At 46.9% G+C, this 13,886-nt stretch overlaps 1 protein-coding gene and 1 long non-coding RNA gene across 2 annotated transcripts; one reads left to right on the forward strand and one right to left on the reverse strand.

Annotated features, from left to right (window-relative positions):
- Positions 1–1,330: 1,330 nt before the first annotated feature.
- On the reverse strand, positions 1,331–2,660 carry LOC128080065 (uncharacterized). The gene is made up of 3 exons (XR_008206476.1): positions 2,613–2,660; positions 2,197–2,283; positions 1,331–1,443 (listed from the first exon to the last, which is right to left on the reverse strand). It is a non-coding gene; the product is annotated as an uncharacterized LOC128080065 (long non-coding RNA).
- Positions 2,661–11,367: 8,707 nt separating this feature from the next.
- On the forward strand, positions 11,368–13,552 carry LOC128080404 (histone H2A.Z). Its single transcript, XM_052682529.1, has 5 exons — positions 11,368–11,518; positions 11,988–12,065; positions 12,398–12,511; positions 12,871–13,000; positions 13,129–13,552. Exons 1-5 carry the CDS (start codon positions 11,516–11,518, stop codon positions 13,188–13,190), a joined length of 387 nt encoding a protein of 128 aa, XP_052538489.1. The 5' UTR covers positions 11,368–11,515; the 3' UTR covers positions 13,191–13,552.
- Positions 13,553–13,886: the final 334 nt, after the last annotated feature.

The raw sequence follows: 13,886 nt of genomic DNA on the forward strand, positions 1-13,886 counted from the left end.
GTAGTGGTGAGGACTTGGTATTGTTAAGTGATAGACCTAATGATCTTAAGGGTTCTTCCAACTTAAATGATTCTATGATTCTTTCACTTCCCTCTTATTCTCCCTTTCTTCCTCTCCTGTTCCCCTCTCTTCTCTCCTCCATTCCCTCTCCTTTTTTGTTTCTCCTTCTTTTCTTTATTAGTATTTTTCAAAACTTTTGTTTGTTTTCTGTCTTTTTTTTTTTTTTTTCTGGGCTTTTCCACCTGAACTGTGCAGAGAGTGCTGAAGCCAGGAGGCATTACCTCCTCCCCCTTGACTTTCCTCACTAGCTCAGCTGTAGTGGGGCTGGCAGAACATTCCCAAAGCAACTGCTGATGTTCATGGCTGATTTCCTACAGCCAAAAACTACAGATGAGTTGGTACTCATCTGGGAGATGAAAAGGGAAAGAACCAGTTTCAGCAAACAAGGACAAGATCAGGACCCTGTGGTTAGTTGGCTTTGGCAGCAAAACAAATCTGTGCTTTGGGTGGTTATGCTGAAAGAAAATCAGGGGAAAATCAAACTGGAAAGCAGTTTGAGTGGGAGAAACTTGTGCCTGTGGGGAGGTGGTGTAAGGTTCATAATGTGAATGCTGTTTCTGTGCTTCATGGGAAGCCTGTGGATGTGGTGATGAACTGGTGAAACACTGAGTTGCGATAGCTTGCTTCCACTTTAGTCAATCTGCAGCTTCTGTTGATATCAAGCTTGCTCTTATTTCCCAGCTCTTACCAAAATACTGGAAGGCACTGGATGACAAGTCAACGGCTGGTTGTAGGAGGCCATGGGAACCAGCAAGGCAGTGACTGCAGACCGACCTGGGCATCCCCAGCAGCAGCACCATTGCCAGCAAAATGTTGTATGGCTCTGCAGTGTGAATGCAGTTTCTGTCAAATGCAGGCCTTCCCATGGTAATTTTAAACTGAGGCCACCTCAAGGATTAAGGCAGCTTCCATTAATTATATTATATTAATTATATTTCCCAAAAACTGACATGGTAATGGTGAAGTTTTTAAGGAATGGCAGCTGTTACATGAAGATTTTATTTATCTTAACCATAATACTTTCTATTAAACCACTGTTATTTATATTACAGGTGACATCACTCACACACGTCATGCTGATTAATGACAACAAAGCTTTAATCACAATCATCTGTTGCAAAAAATAAGCAGAGCATGAAATAGATACAGCACAACCACAGCATCAAACCCAGGTCAGTATCTGGATCTAACTTAATAGCAGGAGACTAATTGGTATGAGGTGTGATCTCCAACTCGTAATTAGATTTCTATAAAGGTGCAGAAGAAGACAAGGCTGGTGCAGTTATTCAGGGCAGCTTTCTGCTCTTGAGAATGTTCTCCAGAAGTTCCTGAGCTTCTCGGAGCCCATGGGCTGCAGCCACACCAAGGAGTTTTTCCACTTCCCTGAAGGACATGAAATCTTCATCAAGAAAAACTAGGAGTTTTGGGTTGTTCCTATCTGACTTTTACTTACCCAGGCTTCTAATAAAGGAAAACTACTACTGGATCTGAAAGATTCTATGGTGTTCAGTGGTCTAATATTCAGAGAATTATCTGGTTTTTATTTTGCTTTTCACTGTTATCTGAGCATGTATGTCTCATTATTGGTGATTTTCCTGACCTGACTGAACCGAAGCCATATGATCTGAAACTCTTGAAATATATACAATCAAATACGTGAGTCTATCTGATCAATATGCAACATGGGATCAAAATGAAACATGATGGCTTCAGCTCGCTTTTGCTTTTGTATTTTGGAGCTTGGAGTAAAAAAACTCAAAGCAAAACAATTTTAAGACTGAGTAGCACTGTAATGGAAACTCATTGGTCACTTTTGCTTCAACTAGGAGTGGCCCCTGGATTAGCCATCTCAGTGATTGTGCAGACAGCAGGTTCTGGCTTTCCCTCCATTTGGGCACACTGCAGGGCACAGGAATGCTGGAGAGAGTGTCCAAATCTCTTTGAAGCTAACAGGACACTGGTGGCCAACACAAGGGCATGCAGTCTGCTTTCTACAAGCAGAGCTGACAACAGAACAGTGGAACCTCAAAAATGCCTATGCAGCCTCATCCATGGGATGCCTACAGCACAGGACTTTCCCCCAGGAGGAACCAGATCCTCATCTGGAGCAGCAAGGGGTAGGAGCAGCTGCATTACCTTTCCTCCAGTGCTGCCGTCATGTTGCTGAGAGCTCCCAGTGCCAGGTTGAAGGAGGAGTATGGGTGGCCCTGTCCTGCTGCCTGCCTGAGAGAGGAGAGGAGGCAAGGAGCAGAAAATATAGAAGAAAAGCAACATCTGAACATTTCCTGAACGAGGCTGTACTGCCCCATACAGCATGCTGTCTCACTGTTGAGATATTTTTCTGCCACTGGTTAAAAAGTAGCAAGAGAAGTGGGGGAAGGTGTGATCCCAAGCCAGATGTACAGAGAGCTGGCCATCTCCATGCTGCCTGTACTTCCCAGGGGATGACCCAGTGCCCTCAGAAAGTATTGCCAGTTTTGTCCCTGTGCCTTAGCAATCTTTTCCAGCAGAAAGCAACGTGCCATCTCAGGAGTTATATTTCAGTGGCTCACCTGAACCAGTGCATGGCCAGCTTCTCATTTTTTTCCACTCCAGCACCTGAGATAAAGGCAAAGCAGTGAAGTCACAGTGATGACGTAAAACACAGTGGCCAAACCCAGCATGCAGAGCCACATTTGAGATTCACATGCATGGATATCCTCCAACAGCAAAGGTTACCTTGCAGATACCTCTGCCCCACAATGTGCTGGGCGTGGGGGTACCCAAGGCGTGCGTAGGCCTGTGCCACGTGGAAATGAAAGGCCTGGTAGCACAGCGGGATGCAGAGCAGCAGCAGGCAGGCTGCCAGCATAGCCAGCAGCTGCAAAACAGGAAACGTGAGGAGAGAAAGGAGCCAGGGACTGGCTACAGCAAATACTCATATGAGCTATAGAGCCTCCTGAGCCTGTTCCCCAAAAAGAAATATAGAAGGCCTCACGCAACCACAGAAAGTCAAAGCAACCTTTGATTCAGAGCCGCTTCCAGCATCCATTTAAACTGGCAGGAAACCCTGGTTGAGTCCCAAGTTAATATCACCTCATTTTCCAGCCGTCCTCTTGAAGAAAAATAATTATAAGCTGGGCTCAAGGTGCTGGCCTAACAGCGTTAGGGAAGAACTATTCAAAGTTTCAGTGAAAACGTGCCCCAAAGGAATCCACGAGGACAGTGTGTGAACCAACAGCCACTGCTTATACCTATCCCTGGAGTGCAGACAGATCTCAGCAGTCCAGCCCCCCTTACACGCCTTTCCCAAACAGAGGAAAAACACACTGCACAAGGCAGAGTGAGCCAAGGTATGAGCACATAACTGTCTCAGAGAGCAAAAGCAGTGAGAAGCCCCCAGCTTCCCATCCAAATTGCTTGCTGCAATCCCAAGCCCCACACTTACCTCCCAGGTGCTCCATGCCAAACCAGGGTGCTGCCTGCACTTTGGGGAGGGATGTTCTCCATGGGTGCTGGCACTGCCCCTTCCTACCCAATGACGCCGCACCAGGGGCCTGATGTCTACCATAGCTCCCTGTTGCCAGGGCCTGAGCACTGCCAGCTCTCTGTCCTCCCTCACAGTTCTGTCACAGGTCCCCTCACCCAGCTTCACTCCTGATTTGTGGCCCAGCTGCTCGGCTGAGATAAGAGGGATGGACATACTGACCTTGCAGCATCAAAGCAGAGACTGTTCTCCCACTGACACCTATTGAAACCACCAATATTTAACTCTGCAACAAACAGGATGGCTAATCACTGTATTTGATAAAAGTTGATGAGGAAAAGAAAAATAATGGGTTTTTTTTCTGCTTTTCCGATGAAAAGGAGAGCATTTCATGAACATTAATGATGTTGTTCAGCACTGCAAATGTTGGACACCTTGTTATATCAGTTGCATGATCTCCTCTGGTTGTGTCAGGTGAACATGAGAAGATGCAGCCTCAGATAAGGAAATTAGTCAAGACGCAATGACATGTAACCAGGGAATTATCATAACATACAACTTCCACCATCACCACCACAAAGTTTGACAGGATGGGATTACTCATGCTGCTTTTTGTTAAGCTGGAAAGTTTGCATGTTAAATACAGTCATTTTATAGCTGTATGATTTTACCTTTATTCATCTGCAGTGCCTTCATATGACTGTCATGACCAGCTGGGTAGAAGAGAGGAGAGCAGTGAATGTTGTTATGCTAACAGAGCTCAGAGAGCTGTGATCAGCAGCACAGCGTCTAGTTGGAGGCCTGTAGCTAGTGGTATTTCCCAGGGGTTGGTACTAGGCCCAGTTTTGTTCAACATCTTCATCAGTGACTTAGATGGAGGGATAGAATGTACCCTCAGCAGGTTTCCTGATGGATGATACAAAGCTAGGAGGAATGACTGACACACCAAAAGCCTATGCTGCAATTCCACAAGATCTGGACAGGCTGGAGAGTTGGGTGAAGAGGAACCCAATGAAGTTCAGCAAGGGCAAGTGTCCTACACCTGGGGAGGAACAACTGCTTGCATCAGTACAGGTTAGGGGCTGACGTGCTGGGAAAGAGAAGGACACAGTTGTCCTGGTAGCCAGCAGGCTGACAGTGAGCCAGCAGTGTGCACTTAAGAAAACCGATGCTATCCTGGGAGTCATTAAAAGGAGTTTGGCCAGCAGCAGGACGAAGGAGGTTATTCTCCCTCTGTACTCTGCTCTGGTGATGCCACATCTGGGCTCCTCAGTTCAAGAAAGACAGGGATCTCCTAGAAAGAATCCATTGACAGTCTGCAAAGATGATGAGGAGCCCAGAGCACCTCCTTTATGAGGAAAGGCTGAGAGGCCAGGGAGCGTTCAGCCTGGAAAAGACTGAGGGGATCTTATCACTGCTTGTAACTATCTAATGGGTGGGAGTCAAGTGGATGGGGTCAGGCTCTTTCCAGTAGTGCTCAACAAAAGAGAAAGGGGCAGTGGCAAAAAACTGGAATATAGAAAGTTCTGTATGAGCACAGAATCACAGAATCACAGAATGGCCTGGGTTGAAAAGGACCACAATGATCATCTAGTTTCAACCACCCTGCTATGTGCAGGGTCACCAACCACCAGACCAGGCTCCCAGAGCCTCATCCAGCCTGGCCTTGAATGCTTCCAGAGATGGAGCATCCACAATCTTCTTGGGCTAACTGTTCCAGTGTGTCAGCACTGAGTGAAAAATTTTCTTCTAATATGAGAATGTAAAGTCTCCTCTGGAGATATTCAAAACCTGACTGGACGCTTTCCTATGTAACCTACTCAAAGGAACATGCTTGAGCAGAGGGGTTGGACTAGATGATCTGCAGGGATTCCTTCCAAAACCAATGAATCTGTGATTCTGTGACCTTCTGACAACAAACTGTGTTTTGCCTTCACAGCTAAAAAATTCCTGTTTTTATCACTAAGCACTACCTTACTTCTCACTCTAAAGCTCTAGTCAAGGATCGTCATCAGGCAGCAGGCAGATGAGACCCATCTCCTGCAAGAGGCTGACCTTGCCTGGTTGCCTAACAGTAAAAAACAAAAAGTTTTGTTTTTTTTTTTCTCTCCAAATTTACAGCAAGATGAGTCAGCTTAAAATTCTTACTGAAGAGGAAGCCATTCACCCCTCTGCATTTGAGGTAACATTCTTATTTCTTGTGTTGTGCTGCCATCGTGGGGCCAATCTCAATTGCTCAGGTGCAGTCACATTACAGAGATCCATCTGTATGCCCCTCATCCTCTTGATCGAAGTGCAAGGCATTTTTTTCACAGAATATAGATTGAATAGGATGTTAATACATGTACTGCATGGCCAAATGCTTCTAAAACAAGCCATGAGAAGAACTTAGGCTGCAATGCCCTTATGTTCTCTTATGCATTTTGAGGTTTTAGCTACAATTCTTAGAATTTTATAAGAAAGGGAGAAAACAAACAAACAAAAAAATCTCAGGGAGTGCTTCTGCTTGAGAATGAACTGATCTCTAGCTGCAGAGCCAAAATCTGGCAAAAGCAAACCCCTGAGTCACTATTATGCTTGTAAAGGAGTGTCTGTAATGGATTTATCCTGACTCCTGACCCAGCTCCATCACAATGTGCTTTTATCTGTACAGAACAGGTCCTGGAGCCTGTAGTTCCTCAATGCAGGTGACTATAAATTGGAAAATGTTATTACTAATTAATTGTACATTATCTGTGAAAACCATGCTATTATATTGTAACCCAGGTGCACTACAGGTTCTCATTTCAGCAGTAAGCTTGAGCTGCTTATCTACAAAAATCAGCTTGCACCACAAGGAAAAAGTGAATCGGGATGTCAGTGAAAAATCAGTGATGGCTGTAGTATCTGCTTCTGACCAACACAGAGCGGTTAATCACTCCTCCCTGTTGTGACTTTGGCACAGAGAGAACAAGGGGCAGATGGCATCTCTTTTTCCCTTTCACATAATAATTTTTGAAGAGCCATTTCGAGCTCCAACAGATTAGCATTTTGATTGAAAACTAAAAGCCAGCCATGCTCAGGAAAACACTACTTCCCTTTCATTTATTTTTCACATGAAAAGTTTTTCTAGTCACGTTGTTCCTATTTTCCTCTTTACTGCATTGGCATGCTCAGGGCTGGAAGCACTTTGATGCTTCCCTTCAGTTGAAAGATGGATGTTGAATGCTGTAAGAAGAATGTGTGGCTGTAAAGAGTTAACAGGAAAACTACGTGGGTACCTAGACTGAAGAAAATAAGGAAGAAGGGAGAAGAGAGAAGGGAGAAGGAAAGAGGAGGGGAGGGAAGAATAACTGACTGCACTGAAACCTAGATGCAGAATACCATTCATCTTTTCCCATTTGGTTTTTGAAGTTTGCTGCTCATTTTCCAGGATGAACTGTAAACTTTTCAGTGATCTATCTGACTGAAGAAACACGTAATCATTGAAAGAATGATGGAGGAAGGTAATTATATCAAAATAGGCCACAATCATAGCATGTTGCCATGTTCAGACCAAACACCCAGACTTTACCACAGCACACAGAGCCTCTGCCTTGGAGTCTTGGTCGCCAATTTGCCTCAGGGAAGTTTTCCAGGCTTCTCTATTGGGAAAAGAAATTGCTATAGCCATGTTGATATAATTGGCACGGGACTAACTGAAGTGTCCTTTGGGCATCAGTAGCACAGGACAAATTGGATTCACCCTGAGAGTTCACCAACTAGAACACTTAGAGCTGCGCTCACATATGGCTTTACAGCAAAATACAGTATAAATATTACTTATCTCTGTTATCCTGCTGGATGGAGCTCAAATGCAGGAAGTGAGGAGGATCAGTCCTCCCACTGCAGGGAGGTGTGAGGCACACAGCAATGAGGCCTTCTGCATAGGGCAATAGGAGGAACGGGCAAGGACTTGTAGCTGGCACTGTCTCTGGCAGGCTCTAAATCTCTGGAGCTTCCTTTCACAGTTGACTAAGTATGAACAAGATAAAAATTTATTCAGACCAGTCATCACAGTACTATTAATAGCAGATACAAGAGTGTACAATGAGCACAAGCAGGAGCTCACATCTCTCCAGTAATCAGTATGCACATTTTGTCTGCAGATCTGTTATACAGTCATATGAAGCCATTTCCAGATACCAGATTAATAAATGTATCTGTTAAAACAAACAACTGCCCCCATTGATCATCATGAACAGCATGACAGTGCTACCAGCATGCAGTGGCCTGCCAGTGGGGAGACCTAAGGGAAACTGTCCTTTGAAATACAGCCATGGGCTCTCGTGCTGATTCTTCATCCATTTAAAACTGGCAACTAGTTTTGCCTGGAGGTCACAGCCTTATGAAGTATTCAGACAATGCCAAAATAAAGAAACACTTCCTGGTGTGCTCTAGCCAGATGCTACCAACTAGAAATGCCAGAAAACAGAACTGTAAATTCATGTCATAAGCAAAAACTATGTCTACCATATACTTTGCAAATAGAGGAAAATTAATCCTGCAAGTGGTCCAGGCTGATCTGAGAAACCTAGCAAAATGAATAGGACCAATAAAGACCAGACTCTAATCCACTCGAGATGTACATCTTCCCACCACCAGAAGGTTACGTTATGAAAGCTGGATAACGTGTGGGGCAGTGTCTTCACTAGGAAGGTGGAGGTGATAAGAGCTTCCTTCATGCATGTGGAATCGAGGTGGGAGTTATTTGCATTCATAACTGCACCTAAGTTGCTTTGGGATTATGCTGGGGTATCTGAGTTAGTTTTAATTTCTCTCTTTTTAAATATAAAGAGTGAGATTAGACTGTGGGGCTGGAGTGAAGTTATCTGAGGTGAGTTTCAAGTACTTGACAGTTCCCTAACCCTATAAATTGCTATAAACTGCATTCACTACTTTTATGTTAGCTTAATAATACCCTCCCTGATCTTAGGTGCGTGCTAAAATGAGTCACATTTACTATCAGCAAACTCAGGCAGAGCAACCCCTCTGTTGTTGTGCTTCCTTTCCCATGCAGTCCAAGCTGCCTGGAGTGGCTGACAGTGTGTAACCACAGCAAGCTTTTAGGGATGGAGGTCTGTGGTCAGGATCACCTCCACCTGGTAGGAGACAGTGTCCTCTTTCTCCTTTCTAGCAAATTGCTGACAGTAACCAGGGAGAAAATCAGTCCTTTCCTCCTACATCTGTTACCAGAGGGTTCACAGAATCACAGAATCACAGAATCACCCGGGTTGGAAGGGACCTCAAGGATCATGTAGTTCCAACCCCCCTGCCTAACAGGGCCACCAAACATACACATTCAGATCAGGCTGCCCAGGACCCCGTCCAACCTGGCCTTGAACACGTCCAAGGACGCGGCATCCACAACCTCCCTGGGCAGCCCGTTCCAGGGCCTAACCACTCTCCTTGTAAAGAACTTCCCCCTAACATCCAACCTAAATCTTCCCTCCCTCAACTTGGATCCATTTCCCCTAGTCCTGCTGTTGTCAGCCCTTTTGAAGAGTTTACTCCCCTCCTGGGTGTAGGTTCCCTTCAGGTATTGATAGGCTGCAATGAGGTCGCCCCGCAGCCTTCTCTTCTCCAGGCTGAACAAGCCCAACTCCCTCAGCCTGTCCTCATAGGGGAGGTGCTCCAGCCCCCTGATCATCTTAGTCGCCCTCCTCTGGACCCTTTCCAAGATCTCTATGTCTTTCTTGTACTGAGGGCTCCACACCTGGACACAGTACTCCAGGTGGGGCCTCACAAGAGTCGAGTAGAGAGGGACGATCACCTCCCTGTCCCTGCTGACCACCCCTCTCCTGATGGAGCCCAGGATCCCATTTGCCTTTCGAGCTGCCAGAGCGCACTGCTGGCTCATGTTAAGTTATATGGCTATGAACTTAGCCTCTCTTCCCCTTAAGGAAAAGGGTAAATCAATCCTTGCTAAAGGGTTTGGGACAGAATCCATTTTTAAAACAGCAAGTGGAATGGAATCTTAACTTCTGCAGGCTTCTGTAAAATCATATTTTTTATTTGTACATTTAAAAAAACCAAAAACCTCTTCTCTTCTTGCTTGCTGAAGGACAGCATAAACAACTAACGCTTCAAATAGAGTCACCAGACAGTTACATAAAAATAAAATGTCAGATCCTGTATGTATGTAGGAGTGCCATCTCTCAGTTTGGCTCTGCCTCTTTGTGCTCTGCTGCTCTGCCTGGAATTAGGTCTCTACCTAATACCTGCAGCAGCATTAGTTATCACAAAATGCCTGAGCCACAACAGATGGTGAAGACACAGCTGAGGCCTCAGGCTGCACAGAGCTCAAACGTGACTGAAAGAAAATAGAAAGTTGTGTCAGGAAGAGTAGCCCCAGTTTGCGTTGTCAGTTCTATCATTTCCCATAAATGTCTGTCTGCTGGAGAGATCCTTGTGTTTGCGAATCTTCCTTGTAGAGCTGTTGGAATAGGCCCAGAGGAGGCCACAAAGATGATCAGAGGACTGCAACACTTCTCCTATGAAGGCAGGTTGAGGATGAGGGGCTTGTTCATCCTAGAGAGGGCTCAGGGGAGACTTCATGCAGCCTTCCAATTCTTAAAGGGAGCTTATAAGCAGGAGAGAGGTCAACTTTTTACATGGGTAGATAGTGAAAGGACAAGGGGGAATGGTTTTAAACTAAGAGATGGGAGATTTAAATCAGGCACCAGGGAAATTTTTCAATGAGAGGGTGGCGAGGTGCTGGAACAGGCTGACCACTGAAGCTGTGTATGTCCCATCTCTGGAGGTGTTCAAGGCCAGGTTCAGTGTGTCCCAGGGCAGACTGATCTAGTGTCTGATTTAGTGGCTGGGAATCCTGCCCGTGGCAGGGGTTGGAACTAGGTCATCTTTGAGGAGCCTTCCAACTCAAGCCATTCTACGTTTCTATAATATGATTCTATGAATACTGAGGTAGAGTGGTGTTTTTGTGAATAGATTGGTAAGGTCACGGCAGGGTGAACCTCCAAGGAGACAACTGGCTTTCTCTGAGAGGAAATACAAGGATTTCTCTGAGATGCTTGCAGGTGAATTGTGTATCCCTAAGATCTGTGGTATAGTGGGATGGCACAGATAACGGTCAGTAGTGCAGAGCTGCAGGAGGCAGATCAACCTAGAGCCCCTGTGAATGAGCTCTGCGGCTGAATGGACAGGTCGCCTTTTTCTGAAGTGAAAAATGATGACAGTGTAGTGTAAATGGTATCTGAAATAAAATGGGGACGAGACATCTTGTCAGGGAAACATGACATGAGTGCCCTGTTGATGCACTGCATTGTCAAGAAGAGACCTGAATTTGGCCTAACTTTGGTTAATGGAACAGGAGAGGAGGTCTGAGGCGGGGCTGCCCTCGATAACACGTGCCTCTTACGTAAGACAGAAGTAAAAATAAAACTCAGAGCATGTGCGTGTCGTTGTCATGACGGCACGTCTTCCCCCCCTCACCCCTCGGCCCCTACAGCAACTGGATGTGACACACAAAGGGTGGCTGCCAGCCGCGAGAGTGTGACATCACACGTGCCTGAAGAAGCAACTGCACGTCCGTGCCAGCTGACGCTGAGTCCTAAGCAGGCTACGACCACCACCGCCGGGTCCCCCGCACCCGGGATGGCTCCCTGTCCCGCCACTGCGGCACCCCTTCCCTCGCCCGCGGAGCCTGCCCCTTTAAATGGGGGCGTGGCCTCCCTCTCTGCGCCACTGCGCGCGGCCGGCACCGCCCCGTGCCGCCATTGGTTGTCGCTGGGGCAGAGCGCCATGCCTCCGCCCGCAGCCATTGGCTGGCGGCGAGGCCGGGGTTCCCGGATGCAGGCGGCTCGGCGGTTATAAAGCGCCGGGGGAAGGCGGGAGCGGGTGCAGTTTGAATCGCGGCGGGTCGGGGCTGGTCGGTGTCGTCGTCCGGGCTCGGTGCTTGCGGGACGTTGTCTTCCTCCTATCGATCTCTGCGCGGCTGTCCGTTTCGCGATGGTGAGGAGTCGCGGGGTGGGGAAGTTGCTGGGCCGGGTGGAGGCCGCGATGGCGGAGGCTGAGGGACAGTGACCGTTAGGTGAAGGGGGAGGGGAGCGCGGGCGGGCGGGCAGAGCGCGCCGCGGGTGTGTTACTTGCCGGTAGGCGGCGGAAAGGGGGGGTTGGCGGGAGCTGGAGGGGGAGGGGGAAGGAGGGTGGCGGGGAGGCGAGCCGCAAGCGCACTGGCGCCGCCGGGGAAAGGGAGTGGTGGCCGCGCATGCGCACAGGGAGCGGCCGTGCTACTAAGTGTAGCGGACAGTGCGCATGCCCCGCCGTCTCGTAAGGCGGGGGGGGGGGGAGGGGGGGAAGTTGGGATGGGGTTTGGCGCATGCGGAGTACGGCGGTACTGCTGCTGCGCCCGGACTCTGCGCCGCTGGAGAGGGGGGGGTGGCGGGTAGAGCGCCGGGCCTCACGCGTCTGTTCTCATCAGGCTGGTGGCAAGGCTGGGAAGGATTCCGGGAAGACCAAGACAAAAGCGGTGTCCCGTTCTCAACGAGCTGGTTTGCAGGTGAGCAGAGGGAATTCGGGTTAGCCTTGTGTCTCTGGTGTGCTGTGTGAATCCTGCAGTGTTGCTGTTATCTGAAGGAGCATAAGGAACTGTGCAGCTTGATCCCGTTCTTTTAGATCTATTGTGTACTTGTGTGGCTGGAGTAAGAGAATGGTCTCTATGCTTTTGTCCCCTTGCACGGGAGCGGGGTGGTAAAGTTGGGATCCAGCTGTAAGGGTGAGGTGCCAAGTACTGAAATAGCATTCTGTAGTGGGGCGTTTCTGGTGCATGCTTTGGAGCACTGAATTTCTTTCCACTTGGTCAAACCTGCTCTACTCATGTTATTTTTGCAGTTCCCTGTAGGCCGAATCCACAGGCACCTGAAGTCCAGGACTACCAGCCATGGACGTGTTGGAGCAACAGCTGCTGTGTACAGTGCTGCCATCCTAGAGTACTTGACAGCTGAGGTAAAGCCCCTGGGAGGGGTGCACACAGGATAATAATTCCAGAATAGCACAATGACCAGAGTTCACTATTCACAGACTGTGGCTGAACTATGAGCTCTTCACACATTTTGAGCAGGTCTGTGTGCACTTCCTCAGAAGACAGTGAAGTACATTTTACCTGCATGAAATACAGGGTAAAAAATCCAGCAATTTAAAACACACATGGAGGTGTGAAGTATTTAATGTGCAGTTGCAGCACTTCATATCTGCTGTAAAGTAGAGTTCTTAGAACTAAATCAAGAGCATTTGGGTAGGGAATGACTAAGGCTGTGCACACAGTCTCATTTGATATGCGTAACTTGCTTCAAAAATATCTTCAGGTTCTTGAGTTGGCTGGAAATGCATCCAAAGACTTGAAGGTGAAGCGTATCACTCCCCGTCACTTGCAGCTTGCGATTAGAGGAGATGAAGAATTGGACTCTCTCATTAAGGCAACAATTGCTGGTGGTGGTACGTAAAATGCTTGTTTGTGGCAGTAAGTCTGACAGATACGTAGGTAGCTTAATCTATGACTTTTGAAGTGTGGAAGTTAGCAAAATTGAACAGAAATAACATTGTTTTAATTATTTTTTTCTTAGGTGTAATACCACATATCCACAAATCTCTCATTGGAAAGAAAGGACAACAAAAAACAGTCTAAAGGATACCAGGTTCCCTTGTTATCTCAGGACTCTAAGTACTTATTGTCCAGTGTTGGTGATTCCAGTGGACTGTATCTGTGAAACACAGTTTTGCCTTTTTGTAACTTTAAGAAGCTGAGGCTCACTTGAGCTTTCTCAAGAAACCAAATTTCTGCATTGAAGTCTTAACCATATTTAAGTGTTACCATGGCTTCAAAGAAGCTATTGTATTTGCAGTGGGTTTTGATTGAGATGACTGTTTTTAGATTGGTTTGACTAAGTAAGTAAATGGAATTTGACTAAGTAAATGAAATGTTTGGTTTTGTACAGACTTTTCATCCACTAGAGTGGAAATATTCAATAAATGGTATATGAATACTGATTGTGTCTTGCCCACTAACTGAAAAATAGTTCATCTCAGTTATGCAGCTCTTAAAGAGCAGTTCCAAGAACTTAGGACTGTGCAGTCCTGGAAGTTGTACTTGAAATATCTGGAAATATGTTCCTAGACAAATACTGCCCTTGGTAAATGTCAAAAGTGCATCTTTAACTAAAGCAATTTTTGCTCAAAGTTACCAGAATAAAGCCTGGGACTCAGTGTGTCCATTCTTTGGCTGTAAGACCTCTCCTGCTGGAGGGCAGTGCAGCTTGGTGGCAGCTCTTGTGGAGAGAGGAGGGGCTATCAAGGAAGAAGAGGGTATGCTGACTGGATACTG

The sequence above is a fragment of the Tympanuchus pallidicinctus genome, unplaced genomic scaffold, assembly GCF_026119805.1.
Source record: "Tympanuchus pallidicinctus isolate F22 unplaced genomic scaffold, pur_lepc_1.0 scaffold2, whole genome shotgun sequence".
NCBI classification, from domain to species: Eukaryota; Metazoa; Chordata; class Aves; order Galliformes; family Phasianidae; genus Tympanuchus; species Tympanuchus pallidicinctus.

Excerpts from the sequence above, each read along its gene's own strand:
- LOC128080404 (XM_052682529.1), top strand. Across the intron at positions 12,066-12,397 it reads CTCAACGAGCTGGTTTGCAG|TTCCCTGTAGGCCGAATCCA; the intron begins GTGAGCAGAGGG and ends TTATTTTTGCAG. Across the intron at positions 12,512-12,870 it reads TAGAGTACTTGACAGCTGAG|GTTCTTGAGTTGGCTGGAAA; the intron begins GTAAAGCCCCTG and ends AAATATCTTCAG.